Consider the following 20,107-nt stretch of genomic DNA (forward strand, 5'->3'; position numbering starts at 1 on the left):
AGTAGAGAACATATTCATGAAGAAAGGGGCATACAAATATAACTGCCCAAACAAAACACTGCCCATCTCTAGATTTTTAAGAAAAGGGAAAAATCTTGCACTGTAGGATTACTTGTCTGATTTTATTGCATTTAAAAATTTAAGAGGTGTATCAATTTGCCCCTCTAAACTTGTATAGAGGTGTCAATTTTCTCCCTAAACTTTAATTTTAGCCAATTACCTCTCTGAACTTTTATAATTAACCAATTTTCCTCATAAACTTTAACTTTAGCCGATTACCCCTCTAAAATATTATAAATAGCCAATTTACCCCCCTAGCGTTAAGATTTTAAAATTTTCATCCATCCAATTTTCCATTCTTTTGGCCCCAATACATTGTCATGTGTTGTCCGCATAATCAAAATGGATAAAAATTTGAATGGATGAATTTTTTTTAAATCTAGCGTTAGGAGGAAAATTGGCTATTTATAAAAATTCAGGAGGTAATCAACTAAAATTAAAGTTTAAGGAGGAATTGGCTAATTATAAAAGTTCGAAGGAGTAATCGGCTAAAATTAAAGTTCAGGAGGAAATTGGCACCTCTATACAAGTTTAGGGGACAAATCGACAAATATGCCAAAATTTAATGTGAATATTTTTGTTTTCTATAACATTTCCACAGCAGTTTTACAGAGCTACAGCATCAACAAATATGGAATGGAACCAAAGGAATGAAACTGCGCTTCGAGAAAATGTTGATTGGTATAAAACCAAAGTTGTAAACCTACAAACATAAAACTAAACACAATTCACTTTGTTGGATCAAGACGGTTAATTAAAGTCTTCACCCCAAAAAGAAGTTGAGAAAGACAGTTTACATCTTCACCAATAGCCGTAAACATATTCACCCGGTCGCTCAATGACAATGAACCTACTTGGGAGAGCAATTTCTGAAGGCATTCAGTTGTGACTCTACCGATGCTTTGGTTTCGTTTTGTAAACGGCCAAAAGAAAATTGCTTTCGAAGGTCACAAATTGCCACTTACATGTTGAGCTTGAATTTATCAATGTAATGAAGCTTGTTTTTCTTTCACGACTTCCAGCATTCGATGAAGCTTCTTGAGGCTCTACCTTAGTATCACCGTTGATCTCTTAGAAGTGGCTGTGATGCAGGAGCTGCAGAAGGAAATAATCCCAGTAAGTACAATATGGAATGAAAATGTATTGGTCACTTTAGCAAGGACTGCACATATGTATTCTAGTCACCCAAGAACGAACTATTTACGTCTATGATCGCTTGACATCGAGGTCCCGCATGAAGGGTTGAGTTGAGCATAACTTTATATACAGTTTAGGCCTCTCTACGGATAACTTAAGTATTGTGCTACATTAACTTGTGAAACATTTTGTTTTTTATATTTCACAAAATGGATGGAATTGATTACACATACCATCCAATCATTCTATATTATTAGTATTGGCTGGGGAAAGGAAGATGCGCAGAAGTTCCTTTTTAAGCAAATTTTAAGGGAACAATGCAAAAGAGTAAAGAATTACCTCCAAAACTTTGCTGCCCGCTGGATACAGGTACTGGTTTGCACATCTTCTCAGAAATTTCAGCTATAACCAAACGTGATAAAAGAAGCGTCGCAATAAGAGCACAAATCATTAACATCAGAAATACTGCATCGCATTCCTTCGTTGAAAGGAAACCAGTAAGAAGAGGGCCAAAAGCTGCACCAACTGATCCAGTACCATCAATATGGCGGTAACTGTTGCCAGTGCTCGAGAATCCCCTCTAAGGGAACTGTGCGTTCCAAGGTCTGCAGAAACTGCGGTGGTGATAAGTGCATAGGGTCCATTAATAAACAAGCCAGCAACCATCATAAGTGTAATGTTGACATTGTTTGAAATGCTGCCATATTTTCGATATAATAGCATTGCCGGAATTGCAAATGACATGAAGCCGGCTGCCGAAGTAGCTCGGGCATTAAGATTATCAGATATGTAGCCAGCGAGGATTCCACCAACTATGCCTCCTACAGTGAACAAAGTGGAGAGGTTTCCAGCAGATTTCACAGAAACATACTCGCCTCCTATTTCTGCAAAAGCATAAGAGGGAACAAGATGAGGAACATAATATCAGATGCATGAACACGATTTAAAATAATACCTCAAAAAAAAAAAAAAAAAAGATGTGACTTTGCTGTCACCTCGCCAGTTCATGAACATAGTTGCAATGTGATATAACATCAGACTACAAAGAGTAATAAATTTCCAATAGCGATGTAAAACAACAACACATACTAACAGGTAATGACGTGACATGTGAATAAGTGTCTAATGTACTTTACCATCTCGGCATCCACAAAAGAACAGATGCACTCATGCATGGGACCAGCATAAATAACTAGGCACGCATGAGAGCAATATCCACATTAGCAGCCTCATCAAAAGACATGTTTCCTCTGTTGTTACTAGTACTCAAACAGTGTTGAAAACCATATGAACCACGCAAAGATAGACTTATAGCCACGATAAATTTGTGCAGGCTACTAGGACTCCTTATTTGAGGACATGATATATTTGTCAGACAAATACCCTCCCTCCCTTACAGCTCCATCCTATACGTGGAAAGGAAGAGAAATACAGACAGAAAGAGACATATAAGTGCAGCCTTGTCCACACCTTGCAAAACAACAAAATGGTGGGTAATGGAAATTGGAGGCTTCAAACCCAAATCCTTCTGCAAACCAGAGTTATATGCCATTTTATGCAATTAATAGACCCCAAAAGCTTAAATTGTTATACAATAGGACATTAATCTATATCAGATAAGAAAGTTAACATACACAACTGCATAGATCAGAAAGATGGAGACACAAGAGCTCGATCTATGAGCATTGAGAAGCCTTTGACAACAAAGTGAAAGTAATGTGAACTCTATCAACTCATAAGGAAGTTTATTTTGCGCTTGTAGTATAACAGAGAAGCCCTTCTCTTCTCTCTTCTGCCAATATATTCTTGAGTATAAAATTATAAATAACAACCCCTGATACTGTTATAATTATAATTTTCTTGTTCCGGATTTAAATAATGAAGCACTTATGATAAAAAGAAATACAGAAATGTGTAGGCCACAAGCTTTGAGAAGAAGAGGCACAACGCAAAGGGTACAACTCCTGGTATCATACAAGCTTCAATAAGTCCAATACCTGTCCTACTCACAGACCCAATTCAGAGAATAGTTTTTGTTTCACCGTTTACCATAAATCCTTTTTTCATATTAGCTTCTTCATCATCAGGCACTGCCTCCAAATTAGAAGCTGAATTTGGTGGGAAAGAAGATCCAATATCTTCAGGATAAGCAGCCAAGAAGAAGAAAACGATTACGCCTCCAACTGCTATAAAAGCACCTGGAACAACAAAGCACCAACCCCACCCATAATCCAGAACACTAGCAGCAAGAAGTGAACCACTTATATTCCCAACCGAAGTATGCGCATTCCATATGCCCATTATCAAACCCCTCTTTCCGTTTCCAAACCAATTACCAATCACAGCAACAACTGAAGGCCAACCGGTTGCTTGGAACAACCCGGCAATCATTTGCATCCCAAGATAGAAACCAAACACATGGATATTCAAAAAGTATCCCATCCCAAACAAGGCAACAAAAATGCCACTCCCAATCATCCCGGTCGTCAAGAACAATCGGAGGTCCAATGTATCTCCCAAATGGCCAGCAACATACATTCCCAAAGAGTAACATGCAAGAAATGCAAGATAAATCTCCCCCAGTTTCGAAGTCCCGTCGGTTCCATTAAAGGGGGACCAACCCTTGTGTAACCTATAATTCTCATTGCCCCCAAACTCTCTCTTGACAAAGACTTTACCAAACAAGGGTCCAAACCATTGCCTGTACGGGGATCAGGATACAAAACACTTTTAACTATACCGCTCGTTTTTCTAGATGCATGGTAACATGTATAAGCTATGAAAGTAACAAGCAAAATTACATATCTATATGTAGAAAGACTCCAATCTTTGCCTCTAATGCTTCTAATCAGCAAAACCCCAGGTGGGATTCCTCGCATTGTATCAGAATTCTGAGACATTTTCACAATCCCACAAAATCATAACAAAATTTCCTCACGAAACCTTCATATCACATCCATTTTTCAAATTCAAAAACTACCCAGAACGCAAAACCGCAGGTTTCATGCGTCAAAATATCAGAGGAAAAGCTTTAGAGAGAGAGTTTTAGAGAGAGAGAGAGTACAAGACCTTGTTGAATTGACGAAGAAGAGCTGAGGCCTCAAGAGGCCAAAAGTTCAGGCTTGCATAGCTGAGGGGATAAGAGGGAAAGCGTAGAGGGCGGGGAGGCAGTGGGAGGACACGTGGCAAGATAGGAGTAATGGAAACTGGTTTTGCTCATTGCTGTGCTTGGGCGCCACGTTTTCTTTCCAGAATCTCCGAAACCGTTGTGTATGGTTTGTAGAACGGCTTGGCTGCTTCAGATGGAGGAGGAGTTCCTCCATTAAGTTCTAACTCATTTAATGGTCGATTTTTAAAACATTTTGTTTATGATTGTAGTAGTTCATATTATATATCACTCTGTAAAGATTATATCTTCATAAATTCAATTAAAATTAAGGTTGTTTGGTCAATCAATTGTAGCAAATAGATAAACGGTTGGTAATACATTTGCTAAAATCAGTCCATCTATTTTTATACTGTTCGATGACCAAACAATCTCATATTTAATTGATTTTTGCAAAGATAGTCTTTGCTAGTAATTTATAATATGAATGGTTATGATCTAAGTATGAAGTTTCATGAATCGACTAGATAGTAAATTGAGAAGGAACTCATTCTCATTTATTGACCCTTTAATGTATGACGTTCTTTTGATTTGTGCCGTTTAGTTTCAATTTGGTTATGAGTCTTTCGTAAACATCTTTCAAATTTGTTACATTTGTAGCTCGGGGAAGGATTTTCCCATAAATTTGGAAGCTTGGAACAGTGACCATTTAGCTCATTTCAGAGGATTTTTCCAGCCATCTCGGTGACGTTTGGCCCTCGAAACTAGTATAGCCTTGTTCATTACATTTCTAGCTTCAAGTTAGTTTTTGAATCATTGAATTTGGTTAAGATATTTTTGTCGCCTAATGAGGCGAGGCTAAAATATTTTTGTCGCCTAATGAGGTGAGGCTAAAATATTTTTGATTTCCAACAACACTGATATTGTCTCCAACTTAATAATTACCACTTGCACAATCCGTCAGGTGTGGGGTTTTATCACAAAAGATCTCGGTGTTAGTTAGAGTGGGATTAGGATATTTAAACTATTATTCTCTTTTTGTATAGCCGATATGAGACTCAACATGTACAAAATCAAAAAGGACACATTAAAACATAAACCTTTGACTCTTGATATCACTTGAAAAGAAATATGGAGATTCTACATGAGATTTCTAGTAACTAGCATTCATGTACAATCAAAATAATCAGAAATAGAAAAATAAATCAAAGCTATATTCGTGCAAAACCCCTTCAAGAAGCATATATTTAGTTTTGGTGCAGTAAATAATTGTATTGTGGAACAAAGAGAACGATTTGGATCTAGACTTCAATCCAATCCAATCCAAGAGTTTCACCAACTTCTTTGCTCCTTGAACTCATTCCTCCTAACTTCCTCCACCTTGAATCTTCTTGGATCCCCTTAAGCTACCAAAGTAGATAGCCTCTAAACATCCACACCAACTAGTGTAGTGAGATATATGCAAGAAATAACAAACGAGAAAATAAGAGACTAATATCTTCTATGTAAGGTGGCCGACCTTGTGTGTAGGGAGGGAGGTGGATTATCTTCTTTGTTGTATGAAATGCACACAAAAAACCCTCACTCAAAAATCCCTTAGTATTCCCTTTTTATAGCGAAAGAGAGGTCAAACATTTGTGATTTTCTCCCTCGCACTCTAGCACACTAGAATCGGCTATACACGGATTGGGCTTTGCTTTGGGCCTTTCTCACTTTAAGTCATCTTATGCCTATATTAAAAGGCCAATTGGTTTAGGCCCAATGGGCCTGATAGAACCCAAACTACTTTTAAGCCAAAAAGTGAAGTTTTATCGCTTGTATGATTAATTTGGACTTTCTTATTAGTCATATGACTTAATTAATTTCATCATTCTTTAATTATCTCATTACACAAAGCATATTAGTGTATGGTCGATTTAAGTTCTAATTAGCGGGGCAGTGACATAGTTACTACTTTGTATAATCACATAGTGAATTGAAGTCTACTTTATTCTCCTTTACATTGATGATTGCAAGATTAATGATCAAGGGGCTCCCATAAGCTATGAGTGACGTTTAATCACGTGTCATGGGCTACCCATGCTAATGTGGTATTTTTTGGAGAACCTATTTAGTTGGAATTACAATGTAACTCAATCATTCTCTAAGTCAATACTTCCAATCACATTACTAGAGAATGAATACTTTATGTCAATTCTTTAGTATGATCATCCTGACTTATATGATTCAATTGAGACGCGTAGGAATGCCTTCCTTTATTACACTTGATACTTTAGTCGAAAATTTTTGAATCATATTTTGGAGTATTCTGCCTCTCTTACTGAGGGTTAGGGATTCCATGTTGAACATTCAAATGTCTTCGAGAATAAGTTAGTGACTCCAATAATATGTAGAACGTATCAAGGATGGGATGTGGTCATGTCTCTTTGTCAATTGATCAGCAATGTATCCCTAAGACAACTATGATATCTCAGGTCAAATGATTACTTGCATAATTCAAACTTGTAGAGTTGTTTGCTTGACATGTATGTAGAATTTCATGCAATTACTCTCGTTTGATTGTGTTCAACGAACGCATTCTTTATAATTAGCACTTACATACTTGCCTCAATGTCCCTACACAAATAGTTTGAGACCATCCATCCTTCCTATGAAGTAGACATAGTATGTACCTATCACCGCAGATTAAATTGGGACGGGGCAGGGAAGTCGTTACCCATTGGGAGTGGGGATGGTGAATCCTTGATTTGAAATTTACGAGTACGAAGGAAAAATCCTAATGGGAATGCGAACGATAAATGGAATCTAATGTAAACATTTTTTCTTAGTCATCAGGCCCAGGCCCAGGCCCAGTGCCACAGGGGCAGTTGTCCAGGGCCCCAAAATAAAGGGGGCACCAAAATTTAAAAAAAAAAAAAAAAAAAACCCAAATAACTAAGTATAAAAAATAAAAAAAATGTTTACAGCCCAAATAGGGGCTGGAGGGCGAGCCCAAAAGGCAACAAAAGGGCCCAGCCGCAGATTATAAAGAAAAAACAAAAACAAAACATAACATAACAAGGACCACTCGGTCCCAATTAACCCTAATACTTCCAACCTTTCCCGATTCCCCACCCCTCCTTTGTTCCCTACTTCTCCCACTTCCCTTCTGCCGTCCCCTGACTTTCCTTTTTCTTTTTATCAATTCATCGGTTGTTGCAAGCTTTATTGTTTTGGTGTTTCCTCTTGAGTTGGCAACTCAAGTCAACTCTCTCAACTGCAAGTGTAAGCTGCTGCACGCAGCTAGACAGGCAGGGCCGCAGGGCAATCCTCCACACTCCTCAGCTCAGCACCAAGTCATTCACCATTGGCATTGGCTGCAAGTGCATTCACTCACCACCAACCCTTTTGAGTTTTGAGGTAAACTAATTTTTAAAATTTGAATTATCAATTTGTAATTTAATATAAAATTTTGCAATGCACGTGACATAGAATTATATAATAAATTGATAATTGATGTATAGAATTGTTGTTGTTGATGAATTGAATTCTTGACTAATTGAATTATTTGATTTCATTTCAAACCCAATTTTTAGGTTCAATTTTTATAATATGTGTCGACTATGTGTTAGTGTTTTTATAATATATTAATATATAATGTGTTGGAATGATAATTTTAATAGGAAATTTTTGTTATATCATGTGTAGGTAATTTTTGCAAACAAATTATCGAAGTCATGTCTTTTAGGAAACAACTCTCTGGTAATATGAAAAGGAACAAAAAGGCAAAAGATAACGAAATTGCCGAAAGTTTAAGAGGATCTCTTAATAAATTTTTCTCTACAAAGAATGAGTCAGTTGAAAATTTGAGAGAAAATGATGTTAATGAAGAACCACAAAATGTTGTTGGGGAGTCTCATGAGCATGAAAATGGTAGTGATTTAGAAGAAAATGTTGGTGATGAGTCTCAATACCATGAAAATGGTGGTGATGTGGATTTAAATGTTGATAATGATCATATTGGTGTAAAGAAAAATATTGAATCTCCAGAACCTATTTTCCATTTAAACATTTATGATCCAAGAATTTGGGATGGTCTTAATGCAGAATCGAGAGACTTACTTGTACAAAACGGGCCAATTCAAGAAACTAATCTTACTTATCCTAAAGACAAACTCTCTAGAAAATTTTCCTCACACTACAATGATCAAAAATTACCAACGGGTGAAATTTATGATAGGAAATGGCTCGTGTACTCAAAAGAGTTGGATAAAGTCTTTTGTTTTTGTTGTAAATTGTTTAAAACAATTGCCTCAAAAAGTGAGTTAGCAAAAGATGGAATTAGTGATTGGAGACATCTTAGTGTGAAGCTTAATCAACATGAAAAGAGTAAAGAGCATCTCACTAATTCGAGAACTTGGGTTGAGTTGAAAAGTAGATTGACAACAAATCAGACAATTGATAAAGAATTTCAAATGCGAATCAAGAAAGAGACAAATCATTGGAAACAAGTGATGCTTAGAATTATTGCTGTTGTGAAATGTCTTGCCATACATAATTTAGCATTTCGTGGAACAAATGAAAGACCTTATGAAGACTCTAATGGCAACTTCTTAGGTTTACTTGAAATGATTGCGGAGTTTGATCCAATAATGCAAAAGCATTTTCGACTCATTGAGAATAAAGAGATTCATTACCACTATGTGAGCCATAAAATCCAAAATGAGTTGATAGCTACTTTAGCTTCAAAAGTCAAAACCGCAATCATTAAAAAAGTAAAAGAAGTCAAATTTTTTTTTTGTCATTCTTGATTGTACTCCTGATGCAAGTCATGCGGAACAAATGACTTTAATTTTGAGATGTGTTGACTTGTCAAGTAGGTCAATAAATATAATGGAATATTTCATGGAGTTTTGAAGTGTGGAAGATACATCAGGACAAGAACTTTTTAATGAGTTGCAAGATGTTCTAAAGTCTCTTGATCTTGATATTGATAATGTGAGAGGACAAGGTTATGATAATGGATCTAACATGAGAGGGAAACACCAAGGTGTTCAGAAAAGATTGATAGACATAAATCCCAGAGTCTTTTACATGTCATGTGGTTCTCATTGTCTTAATTTAATAGTTTGTGATATGGCAAGTTCATATCTTAAAGCAAAATCTTTTTTTTGGAGCATGTCAATGCATATATATGGTGTTTTCCAACTCTACAAAGCGTTAAAATATTTTGCTTGAACATATTGATGGTTTAACTTTGAAGTCATTGTCAACTACTCGATGAGAAAGTCACATTGAAAGTGTTAAAGCAATTAAATCCCAAGTAGCCCAAGTTAGAAATGCTTTGTTTGCATTGGTGCAAAATTACTGAGAATCCCCAATTAAGTAGGGATGCATAATGTTTAGCATCAGGAGAACTTTGCAGTTTTGATTTTGTATTAAGTTTGATTATTTGGTATGACATTTTGTTGAAGATTAACATGGTGAGCAAAAAATTACAATCTAAAGACATGCATCTTGATGTTGCTGTAAAGGCATTGAAAGCACTTGTTACCTTTCTTGAAAACTACAGAGAAACTGGTTTTGCTTCTGGCATGTGTGATGCTAAAGAAATTGCACTTGATTCGGAAATTGACCCTGTTTTTCAAACTAAACGTCATAGACCTAGAAAAAGACATCATGATGAAGTTGATGGTAATGAGAGGGAACAACAGTCTGCTGAAGAATCATTTAGAACGAATTATTTTCTTGTTATAGCAGATATTGCTCTTTCACAACTGAAACACAAGTTTGAATAGTTAAAGGCTTTTGAATCTATTTTTGGCTTCTTGTTTGATGCACCAAAGTTAATTTCATTGGATGATCAACAACTAAAAGAAAATTGTATGAATCTTGAAGCACATTTGAAACATGGAAATACCATGGATGTAGATGGAGCCGACTTATATTCTGAATTACTGGTGTTGCAAATGATGTTACCTGAAGAAGCATTTCTCTCTAATAACCCTTGGACATCCATGGAAATAGGAAACTTTGTAAAAGAAACTCACATGTGTCTGAATGTCTTGATTGCTTATCGTGTACTGTTGACTGTACCTGTGACCGTGGCATCTGCAGAAAGAAGTTTTTCAAAATTGAAATTATTAAAATCTTACTTGCAGACCACTATGACTCAAGATAGGCTAAATGGATTAGCAATCTTATGCATTGAAAATGATGAGATTGAAGACTTAGAGTATGATGATATAATTGATGATTTTGCTTCAAAAATGTCAGAAGACAATTTCTTAAAGGTTGAAATTTCAAGGAGCTTTGCTAGGAATGGTTGTGTATGATTGTATTTTTGATTGTCGGGGTTTAGGTACTATGTCCCCCCTGTTGAATATTTTCTCAAGTAATATAATTTGGGCGTGAGAGCCTAACCCCCCAGCTTCGACTGGGTTCCAGCCCTCATTAAATATTTTTTTTAAACATATGTTTCCATATTAAAAAAGTGCACATTTTGAGCTTTCGCACTGGGCATCCAAAAACTCACGACCGGCCCTGTTAGACATACTACCAATGTATAAATCAACTATCGTTTCTTCTCGAGAAAAAAGAGAGAATATTTTCCTATATTGTAGGAATCGTATCATGCATCAATAAAATTGTAGCAAACCCCACCCAACCCAAACCCTCCAAGTTCCAACCGAGAAAGAAAAACATTGGGGTATTGTTGTTGCGACTTCTGTGTATAAAACTACCGCGGGCGGGCTACAACAATATAACGGCACAAAAACGCCTTCTATATTTCCGGACAGGGGTCCCACCCACCTCCTTCGTAACGAACCAACAAGCGTTTCAAAACGGCCAAATGATTTGGCGCAAATTTTAAACGCGCTCCTCCCTCTCCCTCTCTCTCTCTCTCTCCCCAACACCCCCCCCCCCAAATATCTCTCCAGACTCCCCGACCAAAAGCAAAAATTAAATATAAAAAAATTCCAAATAATTTGTTTTGTCTCTGTAAATCACGAGGAGGAAGCCCCTTGTATTATAAAGAAAGAGTTTTCTCAGATCGGGGGGACGCTGTTCGCACTTCCAATCCAACCCTCCGATCCCCATCGTAACCCACATTGCCCCGGATCCCATCGCGCATTTCTAATTTTTTTTATTCGATTTGTTTTGGATGCGATTTGATTCTTTGTATTAGCATTTGTTTTGATTCGATTCGATTTGGTTAGCGGTTCGAAGCCGATTGGATTTGATTGGGAGATTTATGAGGATCTGTGAGCTTTGTGATGATCTGAAGGATTGGATTGGATTGGATTTGATTTGATTGGTTTGTGTTGGATAGATGGATCCGTTATCTGCAATCAGCGAAGAGCTGGCGGAGATCGACGGACAAATCGCCGATATCTTCTGTGCAATGTCGTAAGCATCTGTTTGGCTTTGCTTTGGATCGATTTCTGAGTATTTTGTGGTTCCTGAAAGTTACAGGCTCTAATAGTCTAGTGTTTGGATATATGGCAGAAATGGGTTTCAGACTGGAGAAGATTAAAGACTCGAATAGGCAGAGTAGGCAGCTGGAAGAGCTCACTGACAAGATGCGAGACTGTAAGAGGTATTAATTTTATTTATTTATTTTTTTTGACAGTTTTGTCCTCTTTATTTATCATCCACTTACTGTGGGTTAATTTTCAATTCAATTTTCTTCATAAGTTGGTGAATTTCTGTGCTGACAGTTATTGAATGGTAAATTGGGTTCTTGATTGTGATTGGAGGTAATGCAATTGAATTAGCTTAAATATCAAGCAAAGGGTAGTTGGCCAAGAAATAAAAGAGTTTCAGTACACTACGCTCCATTAGATCTTAATGTAGGAATTTATACTTGGTCTTTTTCACGTTTAAGGGTTTGATTTGACTTGAATTTAAGTAAAACTAATGAAAATGACTTGAAAACTTTTACTTTTAACAATAAGGATAAAATAAAGGATAAGGTGAATAGTACCATATTTAACTTTTTAGTGTAAAAATGTGGTTTTTTGTTAAAGTGAATATTATCGTGGGCTTTTTATTAAAACTCCCTTGAATTTATTGAAGTTAGAATCAATGATTTTCCTCAAATTATATTCATGAGCTAAATGATGACAAAGAAAGGAACTTTTTAGAGGATCTTTTTTATTTTATTTTATTTTTGGTTTGTGATTGAATTTATTTACTGAGAAGTTGTTTCTGAAGAATAGAAAGATGCTCAATACTCAGAGAGGTTTACCTGAATGTTTTTTCTTGAGTTATATAGAAGTATACATGGATAACAATTTTATTTCTTAATACCCTAAACTTTCATGGCACTATTTTGCCTTAAAATAGGGGGCGGATATTTGGGAGGCTGTTTAAGCTGCGTAATTCCGGCAACTTTCATGGCACTATTTTGTGAACACAAGGCATTTGGGGGACGGAAGAAGAGTGTTTAGGCCTACGGAGGTGTTGAGTGATGGGTGTGTTTTGGGTGGTGTAGCCAGTAATAAATTAGATGATATGCGATAGCATTAGGGAGATGCGGAGATTTTGTGGGATAACCGTTAATTTTAATCGCTACTGTGAGCTTCAGTTCCTTCAAAATTTTGCGAAATTCCTGTTTCTTCTTTTTCAGATTGGGGGGATGCCATTATTTTGGAGGGCAGGAGGAGAGTTTTGTTTGTTCCATTTTAAATGTCTTTTTATGATTGTTTATCCATTTTTGGTAATAAAATTTGTATCGAACAAAAAAATAGCATACTTGGGAGTGGAATATTTATACAATTTGTGACTAATGCTGAAAATGTGATAAGGTGCAACTAAGCTGACATTTAGTTGCATCCTGCTCCATTATATGTAAGGGATGGAAATATCTTGTCTAATGTCATGTTTGGGATTGGTGACCACTGACCAAGTGACCAGCAATTAACATTATTTGCTTCTTATGCCCAGATATGCATATTAATTCAGTACTCATTCCTTTTATGTAGACCTCTGGATTTTCTTGGTTACCTTTTTACTTTTCTACCCAAGAGTATCTGTTACCTAAACCCCTAAATTCCATATACTAATGTATTATTTGTGTTGACATGTCATTTGAGAAACAAATGCTATAATCTTATGGATCTGTGCTTAGTTTATTTGTTTTGGCCAGCATATGGGGTTTCCTGCCTTCAGATTTTCTGGCCTTCATTTCTAAGAGTTGCGGTTATCCAATTCAACTTCTTTCTGATGTTTGAGTTCCAACCTGTGACACTCATCAATTTGGGTATCCTGTGAATAAGGTTATATGTTGTGTTGTTTTCAGGCTTATGAAAGAATTGGATAGAGAAGTCAAGAATATGGAGAGAATAAATGACCCAAATACCAGTAGAATGCTGAATGAGAAAAAGCAGTCAATGGTGTGTTTTAAATCCTTATTTCATTTCCAGACTCTGCTATGCTTACTTTTGTTTTTCCTTTTCTAATTTCCTTTGTTTTAATTATCTTCTTGTGTATATTAATTGTTTTTAACACGTTATACTTGTGTTAATAGCTTGAACTTTTGTGCAGATCAAAGAGTTGGATTCATATGTGGCTCTGAAAAAACAGTAAGTTAGCATCAGCAAGAAATTACATTCATTGATTCTTAGCAGAAATACCCAATTCGTTTGCCTTTTTGGATATTTCTTAAGTATACATTATATTAGTTATTTTGTGTGGATGAACTGTATTGTATCCATCTGACTTTAAGATCTATTATCCCAGGCTTACATATATGATATTTCGTTTATATATAGGTTCATTACATATCAATTTGGAGAATGAAATACCTGTGTTAGAAACCACCTTGTTTTCTGAGTCTTAATTATTATTTCACTTATGATTATCCAACGTCCCCATATTTACCAAATATTTAACGTGGATTTTTTCAGACTGATTTAGTGATGAACATGTCTCTGTCCTATCACCACCCCCCCCCCCCCCAAAAACAAAAACACACTTTAACCAGAGATGCATGTGTGACACTGTGTAACTTGTTATGGAAGGCAGTAGTCACACAATCTTTTCTCTAAGTTTTAATAGAACAAGAAGCCTGATTTTACAATACACGAAGATAATTTATTTTCATTATTCTTGAAAAAGGCTTTGTTGTTATTCTTGAAATTGTCCCATTGGATGCTCAAAGTACTGGTTTATGCTTGGGTCAATGTTGGTTTTTTTTTTTTTTTTAAATTGACGATATATCTTTTTTCTAATAATAATTTGTAGAAACATTTGGTGTGCCTTTGGTACAGATATGCATCAAACCTTGAAAACAAGAAAATTGATCTCTTTGATGGGCCGGCAGAAGACTTTGGGGAACATTTGGTGTGCCTTTGGTACAGATATGTTCATTAAATCAGTTACAGGTAAATTTGACTCTATCAAAGTACTTGTCAATCTATGTTCACTAAAAACATTAAGAAATGGTGAGAAGTGTCATCAAACGATTTCGTACCCAGTATGGAATGAGTTATATTTCAGTAATTCACGATTGAAAACAGCGACTGCATAATGGATATATGCCTCTGGCTATCAATTACAAAGGACCGAAGAATTGGTATAGGGTTCGAGGTTACACTTGATATCACAAAGAAAAAGAAATGCATATTAATGTTTAGAGAAGTTCCTATGAGAGATGCATTCAGGTAATAATTCTGACACTAGTATTTTGTTTAGATGCAATGCTGAAAATGATCGATGCATTTTCTTGAACGTTCAGAAACTCTGCTTGATGTAATAACTAACAAATCATGCCATGTTGTGTTACCTGAAAGACACTAAACATATATTCTACATGAGTTACTTGTTAACCAGAGTCCATATGTTTGACAGCTATGACGAATCAACAACTTATGGATAATGGAAGCCAAATGATGGATGAGACAGATCAAGCCATTGAGAGATCAAAAAAGGTGGGTGCATCTGGAAAATATCAATTTGATTATTGGAAGAAAAACTTTGTTCCTGCTCTTACCCGTTGTTAAAAATGATTCAAGTATGACTTTTCTTTGTGCTCCTGTTTGTAATAGGTTGTTCATGAAACCATCAATGTTGGAACAGAGACAACACAAGCTCTCAAGGCTCAAGTAATTAGTATTCAATTGTATTTCATCATATTCCTTATAAAAATTGCAGAGGCATGGTAACTAAATTTTTTTAAAATTTTTTAATTTTCATGTTTAGACTGAACAAATGAGCAGGATTGTCAACGAGCTGGACTCTATTCATTTCTCAATCAAGAAAGCTTCTAAGCTGGTCAAGGAAATTGGTAGGCAGGTAAATTTCTGAATTATCCACTTGCTTTTTTCGTATGTTGATGATATTTGCTACTTTTATTACTCATTATGATTTTCTTTCTTTCCCATTTTATTTCCTGTTAGGTTGCAACTGATAGATGTATTATGGAATTACTTGTCTTGATTGTCATTGGGGTCGTAGCCATCATTATTGTGAAGGTATGAAACACGCTTGCTTCTAGTTTTGTTTCCAAAGTGTATTAAATTCCATCGACATAATTGAGTTCTTAATTTTGTTACACAAAGTGCAGCCTGATGGATGCTAGAGAAGTATTGTTATTTTACCCTCATCATTTTCATTTTATTGCTGCTGAAGCCACTCAGATTATTCGCTTTTTATATGCTGAAGATCTATTCCTGATCTTCAATTGCATACAACATTTTCAGCGCTTCAATGCAGTTTCTTTATCTAAATATTAAATAATATCATATGTTGTGGAAGTATAGTCATTGCTTCTGAAAGCAAGTAGTGAAGCGATAAGGTGTACTTGAACGTCTCTACTTGGTTGCAAGTATTCTTCTGAAATAATTTCCTACTAATCATTATTCTAGATTCAAGCAGATTTTGAATTTCCTAGTTACCTAGTCAGGCAATGAACTAATTTGCCTTTGATCATGAAATATTTGTCGCTTCTGTTTCTTTGAACCTTTATAACGTGAGTAACGAGAGTTTGTGCAGTAACTTTCCCAAATTTTAAACGATTTTGGGAAACTTTGTTCCTGTTTAGGAACTAGAGTTCAGATGGTTTGATGTTGCCGGGTGGATATATGGTTAACTTGTTTTTTTATTTTTAATCTTGAATTTCAGCTGGTTCATCCAAACAACAAGAACATTCCAGATATTCCTGGATTAGCCCCTCCTGCAATGACTCGAAAGTTACTGTGGATTCCTTACTGAGGAGAGATCAAAATGGACCATGTCATGAGATTGCCAAGATGGTTCGTGCTCAAATGAACGTTAGCTTTTACCCTGTTTTACGGAACAGATACGGAAGCTATATCCCGGTAAGTTTTGCTCTGAAGGCCGGCTGATTTTCGAGAAAGCCAGTCTCACTACTGTTGTTGTTCCTTCGTTGTGTTATTGGCTTCAGTTGCATGAGATATGTATTATCATTGTTTCTTCCCTCTGACTGTATACTAGGTGTATTTTAGGATGTATTGGTTCTCATACATTATTTACCCTTTGGTTGTATTTGTAGTCACTTTTTATTGAATCTTTGTTTGGTAAATTATTTCATTTACCAAATTAATTTTCAAATTTCAAAGTGAATTTCGATTTTCGTAGATTGAATGCATCTATGTCAGAAGTTGATGTGATACAGTGATAGTAATATACAACACAATAAAACGATAAGATTTTGCACAATAAATTATAGGTATTGGTGGTTAACAAATTGGGTTTAAGTTTAGGATTATTTTATACAACGCAAACACGATACATTTATGGTAAATGAACATTAGAGTATGTAATGCATTATAACAACCACTTAGTACTGCATAGATGAGTTGAGCTCCAAGCCCTAGAAAGGTAATTTTCTTCTTTTTTCTAAAGGGGATTAGCTAGTGGTTTTATCACAACAGTTTATCATTTGAGAGCTACTAGACTCACCCCATTGTCTTATTTTCCTACCCACCTTATAATCTCATTCACCATAAAAAGTTAAAAAATTATAATGCTATTTCCCCACCCACTATTATTCCCAAAATAACCTTTAATATATACATACATATGAAATTATAAAATTGTCTCTTAAAAAATATAACAAATCATATCTAAATGAAAACCACTAAGGTCTACAAATTCAAATGGAAACGACAGAGGTATCCAAATTCAAAAGAATTCGACAACGACAAATTCAAAAATACGATGGACAAATTCAAATGACCTACACACAAATTACTCTTCTACCTTTTCAATAGAAATATAATCTTCTACTTCTTCTGTAGAAGCGTCACTGCCACCTGTTCAATGAAAAGGTCATCTTCTAAGTCCGTTGATATTTTTTTACTTTCTCTGAATGAAAGGAGGTGAAAATATGAGTCAGGGTTTAAGGTCGACAAATCGTCTCTCATGGCCAACCTTTTTTTTTTTTTTTTTTTTTAAATTAAGCAAAACAAGATAATTAATGTCCTTATCAGTTTTTCTGCAAATGGACAAATTTGTAATTAAAAATTTCATTAAAAGATGGGTGAAAAGATAAGACATTGGGGGTGGGAATAACATCACTCTATCTTTTTGGGGGTCAGGAAGACTCACACAGACATTTCGGCCTCCCTCTGGAAAGTTAATTGACTGCGTTATTGGGTAGTTTGATCGTGTTCAATCAGTTAGGGATGATTGTTAGACAGACGAATTAGAAACACGTTTTCAATTTATTTATTTTTTAAATTGTAGAATTAAGTCACATCGAATCACAATTTTCAAATTCAAAAGTTTTAGAATATTCGAATTCCGAGTAATCATAGAAATTTTGAAACATGATTTAGAAATTCATTTCTTTTACAAGTTTTTTAATATTCTCAAATTTTTTCGTACTTACAAATTTATTGTTATTTCTCAATATTTGATATACCGTATATGCTTATATATAAATCCAGTTTATTTTGTAAAATATGCTTTTCATTTTTAATATATAAGGGTATGATTAACATAAAAACAATAAACAAAGTGCATTCAAAATTAACAATAAAATACAAAACTTGATTGCAAAACATAATTTTGGTATATAAATATAAAAAACCGGAATATTTTGGAACGTTTCATACTCTTTTTGGATAAATATTTTATTTTTTATTTTTGTTTGCAGCCTTCCTAAGATGTTATGTAATACATTGTTTGGTCAAACAAATGCCTTTTGATGTAAGATAAAAAGAAAATTGATTGGATTAGTGACATAGTGGGAATTGGAGATAGTAAGATGTATTTTCTTTATGGTTGCTGCGTGTGCTATGAGTTATGCATTGAATTGTGACATATAATACGTTCACACGTGTGATGTGTGCAATTTCTTTTTATAAAAGGAATTTCTAGCTCAGAAAACAATTAATATTGACCACCCCTAATCCTAATTCTAGAAAAATTTGGATTCTATTCGAATTCAAATTGTGGAGATCTTACGATCCTTACATTCTAACCGTTTATCGTACATTGTGTGGTTACTTTTTATTTAAAATTAAACACAAATAGTACCTAATGAAAGCTGACCGCACGATATACTATGAACAACTAAAATATAAGGATCCTAAAATCCTTACAAAGAAAATCCGAAGAAAATCCCCGTCCTCTAATCTTAATGCTAATGCAAATTCAAATCTTTTGCATCCAAAGCTCTTTGTGACTTTTCTATGGTCTATGTCAGGACTTGACACTTGTCAACTGCTAACTCTACACTTACACACTCTTTTAACTCACTTAAAAACACACAAGGAAAAGAAAAAATAAAACCAACCCATGGGAAAATTTCTAGTTCTTCACTGTCAAGCACGGGCAGTGGTCATGTCAATAATTTCATGTTTGACATATTTCCCTACTTTTGGTTTTGAAGAAATGCATAGACCAACCAACCGACATTTTAACATCTTTCCATCATCAACCCAAAAAATAAGTAAAGAAACCCATTTCCATATTCCATATGGAAAAAAATATTGCATTAAGGGAGTGAATCCACTCTTTTTGTAAGCATGCATAAGAATGTAAGGGCCTGTTTGGTGAGCCAGTTGAAATATATGTTGTGACCAATTAAAATGGATTTGAGTTTACTCCGTTGTTTGTTATGTCAAACTGTGAGATGAACTAGATTATACATGATAAAATATGAATTTATAATAGAGTAGGCTATCTAACTTATCATATTGCACGTGTTACAAGTCTTGTTTTACAAAACCTAATCTATCATTGATGCCCATTCCTGTCTAGCCCATCAAAAGAGCCCAAGAGTATAAAAAGAAAGTCCTTTTGTGATTCCCTAATATAAGTGGGATATATATATATATATATATATATATATATATATATATATTTATTGTATTTTTCATGTAAGTTTATGAATATATAGATAAATTTGTGAAATTTTATCATGTCGGTTGCATTGTGAGGATATGTTCATGACACTTTGTAATTGCATGCCTAATTAGCCCAATAAAAAGTCTTTTGCAAGGTATCATTCGAGTTGCATTGCGAGGATAAGTTCATGACAAGAAAATGGCATTGTAATTGCATGACTTTCAAGTTAAGAAGGGTCTGTTCGGTCCCAGCTCAATCTCTACCCTCCAAAACCAAATTGAATTCCATGGCTGTCTATTTATACCGATCGTTTTTCCCCTCCATTGGAGAGAGAGGTGACAAGCCTCTTGAGTAATAACAAAACGGTTGATTCTGAAACTCCAGAGCCATAGAAGAGTTGTCGTTGAGAATTTCCGAGATGCAGAAGCCCTCTGCGACCTTGCCTCTGGAGAGCATGGTTGGAAAGTTGAAGTTTTAATAAATGATGACAACTCTAGCAACGAG

General features: G+C 35.2%; 2 protein-coding genes and 2 pseudogenes across 5 annotated transcripts; 3 read left to right on the forward strand and 1 right to left on the reverse strand.

Moving 5' to 3' along the window:
- Positions 1–615: 615 nt before the first annotated feature.
- On the reverse strand, positions 616–4,105 carry LOC137721770 (putative glycerol-3-phosphate transporter 4; annotated as a pseudogene). The gene is made up of 3 exons (XR_015961204.1): positions 3,086–4,105; positions 1,537–2,086; positions 616–1,155 (listed from the first exon to the last, which is right to left on the reverse strand). The product of XR_015961204.1 is annotated as a putative glycerol-3-phosphate transporter 4 (transcript).
- A 3,914-nt stretch (positions 4,106–8,019) lies between these two features.
- Positions 8,020–9,234, forward strand: LOC148697323 (uncharacterized). The gene is made up of 2 exons (XM_088693205.1): positions 8,020–8,985; positions 9,163–9,234. Exons 1-2 carry the CDS (start codon positions 8,020–8,022, stop codon positions 9,232–9,234), a joined length of 1,038 nt encoding a protein of 345 aa, XP_088549331.1.
- A 558-nt stretch (positions 9,235–9,792) lies between these two features.
- LOC137723272 (uncharacterized) lies at positions 9,793–10,617 on the forward strand (annotated as a pseudogene).
- Positions 10,618–11,648: 1,031 nt separating this feature from the next.
- On the forward strand, positions 11,649–16,829 carry LOC148697324 (putative plant SNARE 11). Of its 3 annotated transcripts, XM_088692367.1 has the most exons (10): positions 11,649–11,692; positions 11,792–11,875; positions 13,587–13,680; positions 13,832–13,869; positions 14,531–14,669; positions 15,133–15,216; positions 15,334–15,390; positions 15,488–15,580; positions 15,685–15,759; positions 16,409–16,829. In XM_088692367.1, the coding sequence occupies exons 3-10, from the start codon at positions 13,591–13,593 to the stop codon at positions 16,496–16,498; spliced, it is 666 nt and encodes a 221-aa protein (XP_088548493.1). In that variant the 5' UTR covers positions 11,649–11,692; positions 11,792–11,875; positions 13,587–13,590; the 3' UTR covers positions 16,499–16,829. The 3 variants fall into 3 exon arrangements, with proteins under 3 accessions (XP_088548493.1, XP_088548494.1, XP_088548495.1); XM_088692368.1 differs by lacking the exon at positions 11,649–11,692 and having other exon boundaries at positions 11,851–11,882; positions 14,557–14,629; positions 15,121–15,216; XM_088692369.1 differs by lacking the exon at positions 11,649–11,692 and having other exon boundaries at positions 11,851–11,882; positions 14,557–14,624; positions 15,116–15,216.
- Positions 16,830–20,107: the final 3,278 nt, after the last annotated feature.

The sequence above is a fragment of the Pyrus communis genome, chromosome 4, assembly GCF_041283825.1.
Source record: "Pyrus communis isolate YQ-2024b chromosome 4, ASM4128382v1, whole genome shotgun sequence".
NCBI classification, from domain to species: domain Eukaryota; kingdom Viridiplantae; phylum Streptophyta; class Magnoliopsida; order Rosales; family Rosaceae; genus Pyrus; species Pyrus communis.

Coding starts and splice junctions, on each gene's coding strand:
- LOC148697324 (XM_088692367.1), top strand. CDS start 13,591: ATGAAAGAATTGGATAGAGAAGTCAAGAATATGGAGAGAATAAATGAC. Junction 13,870..14,530: donor TATGTGGCTCTGAAAAAACA/GTAAGTTAGCAT, acceptor AATAATTTGTAG/AAACATTTGGTGTGCCTTTG. Junction 15,581..15,684: donor TCAAGGAAATTGGTAGGCAG/GTAAATTTCTGA, acceptor ATTTCCTGTTAG/GTTGCAACTGATAGATGTAT.
- LOC148697323 (XM_088693205.1), top strand. CDS start 8,020: ATGTCTTTTAGGAAACAACTCTCTGGTAATATGAAAAGGAACAAAAAG. Junction 8,986..9,162: donor AAGAGATTCATTACCACTAT/GTGAGCCATAAA, acceptor CTTGTCAAGTAG/GTCAATAAATATAATGGAAT.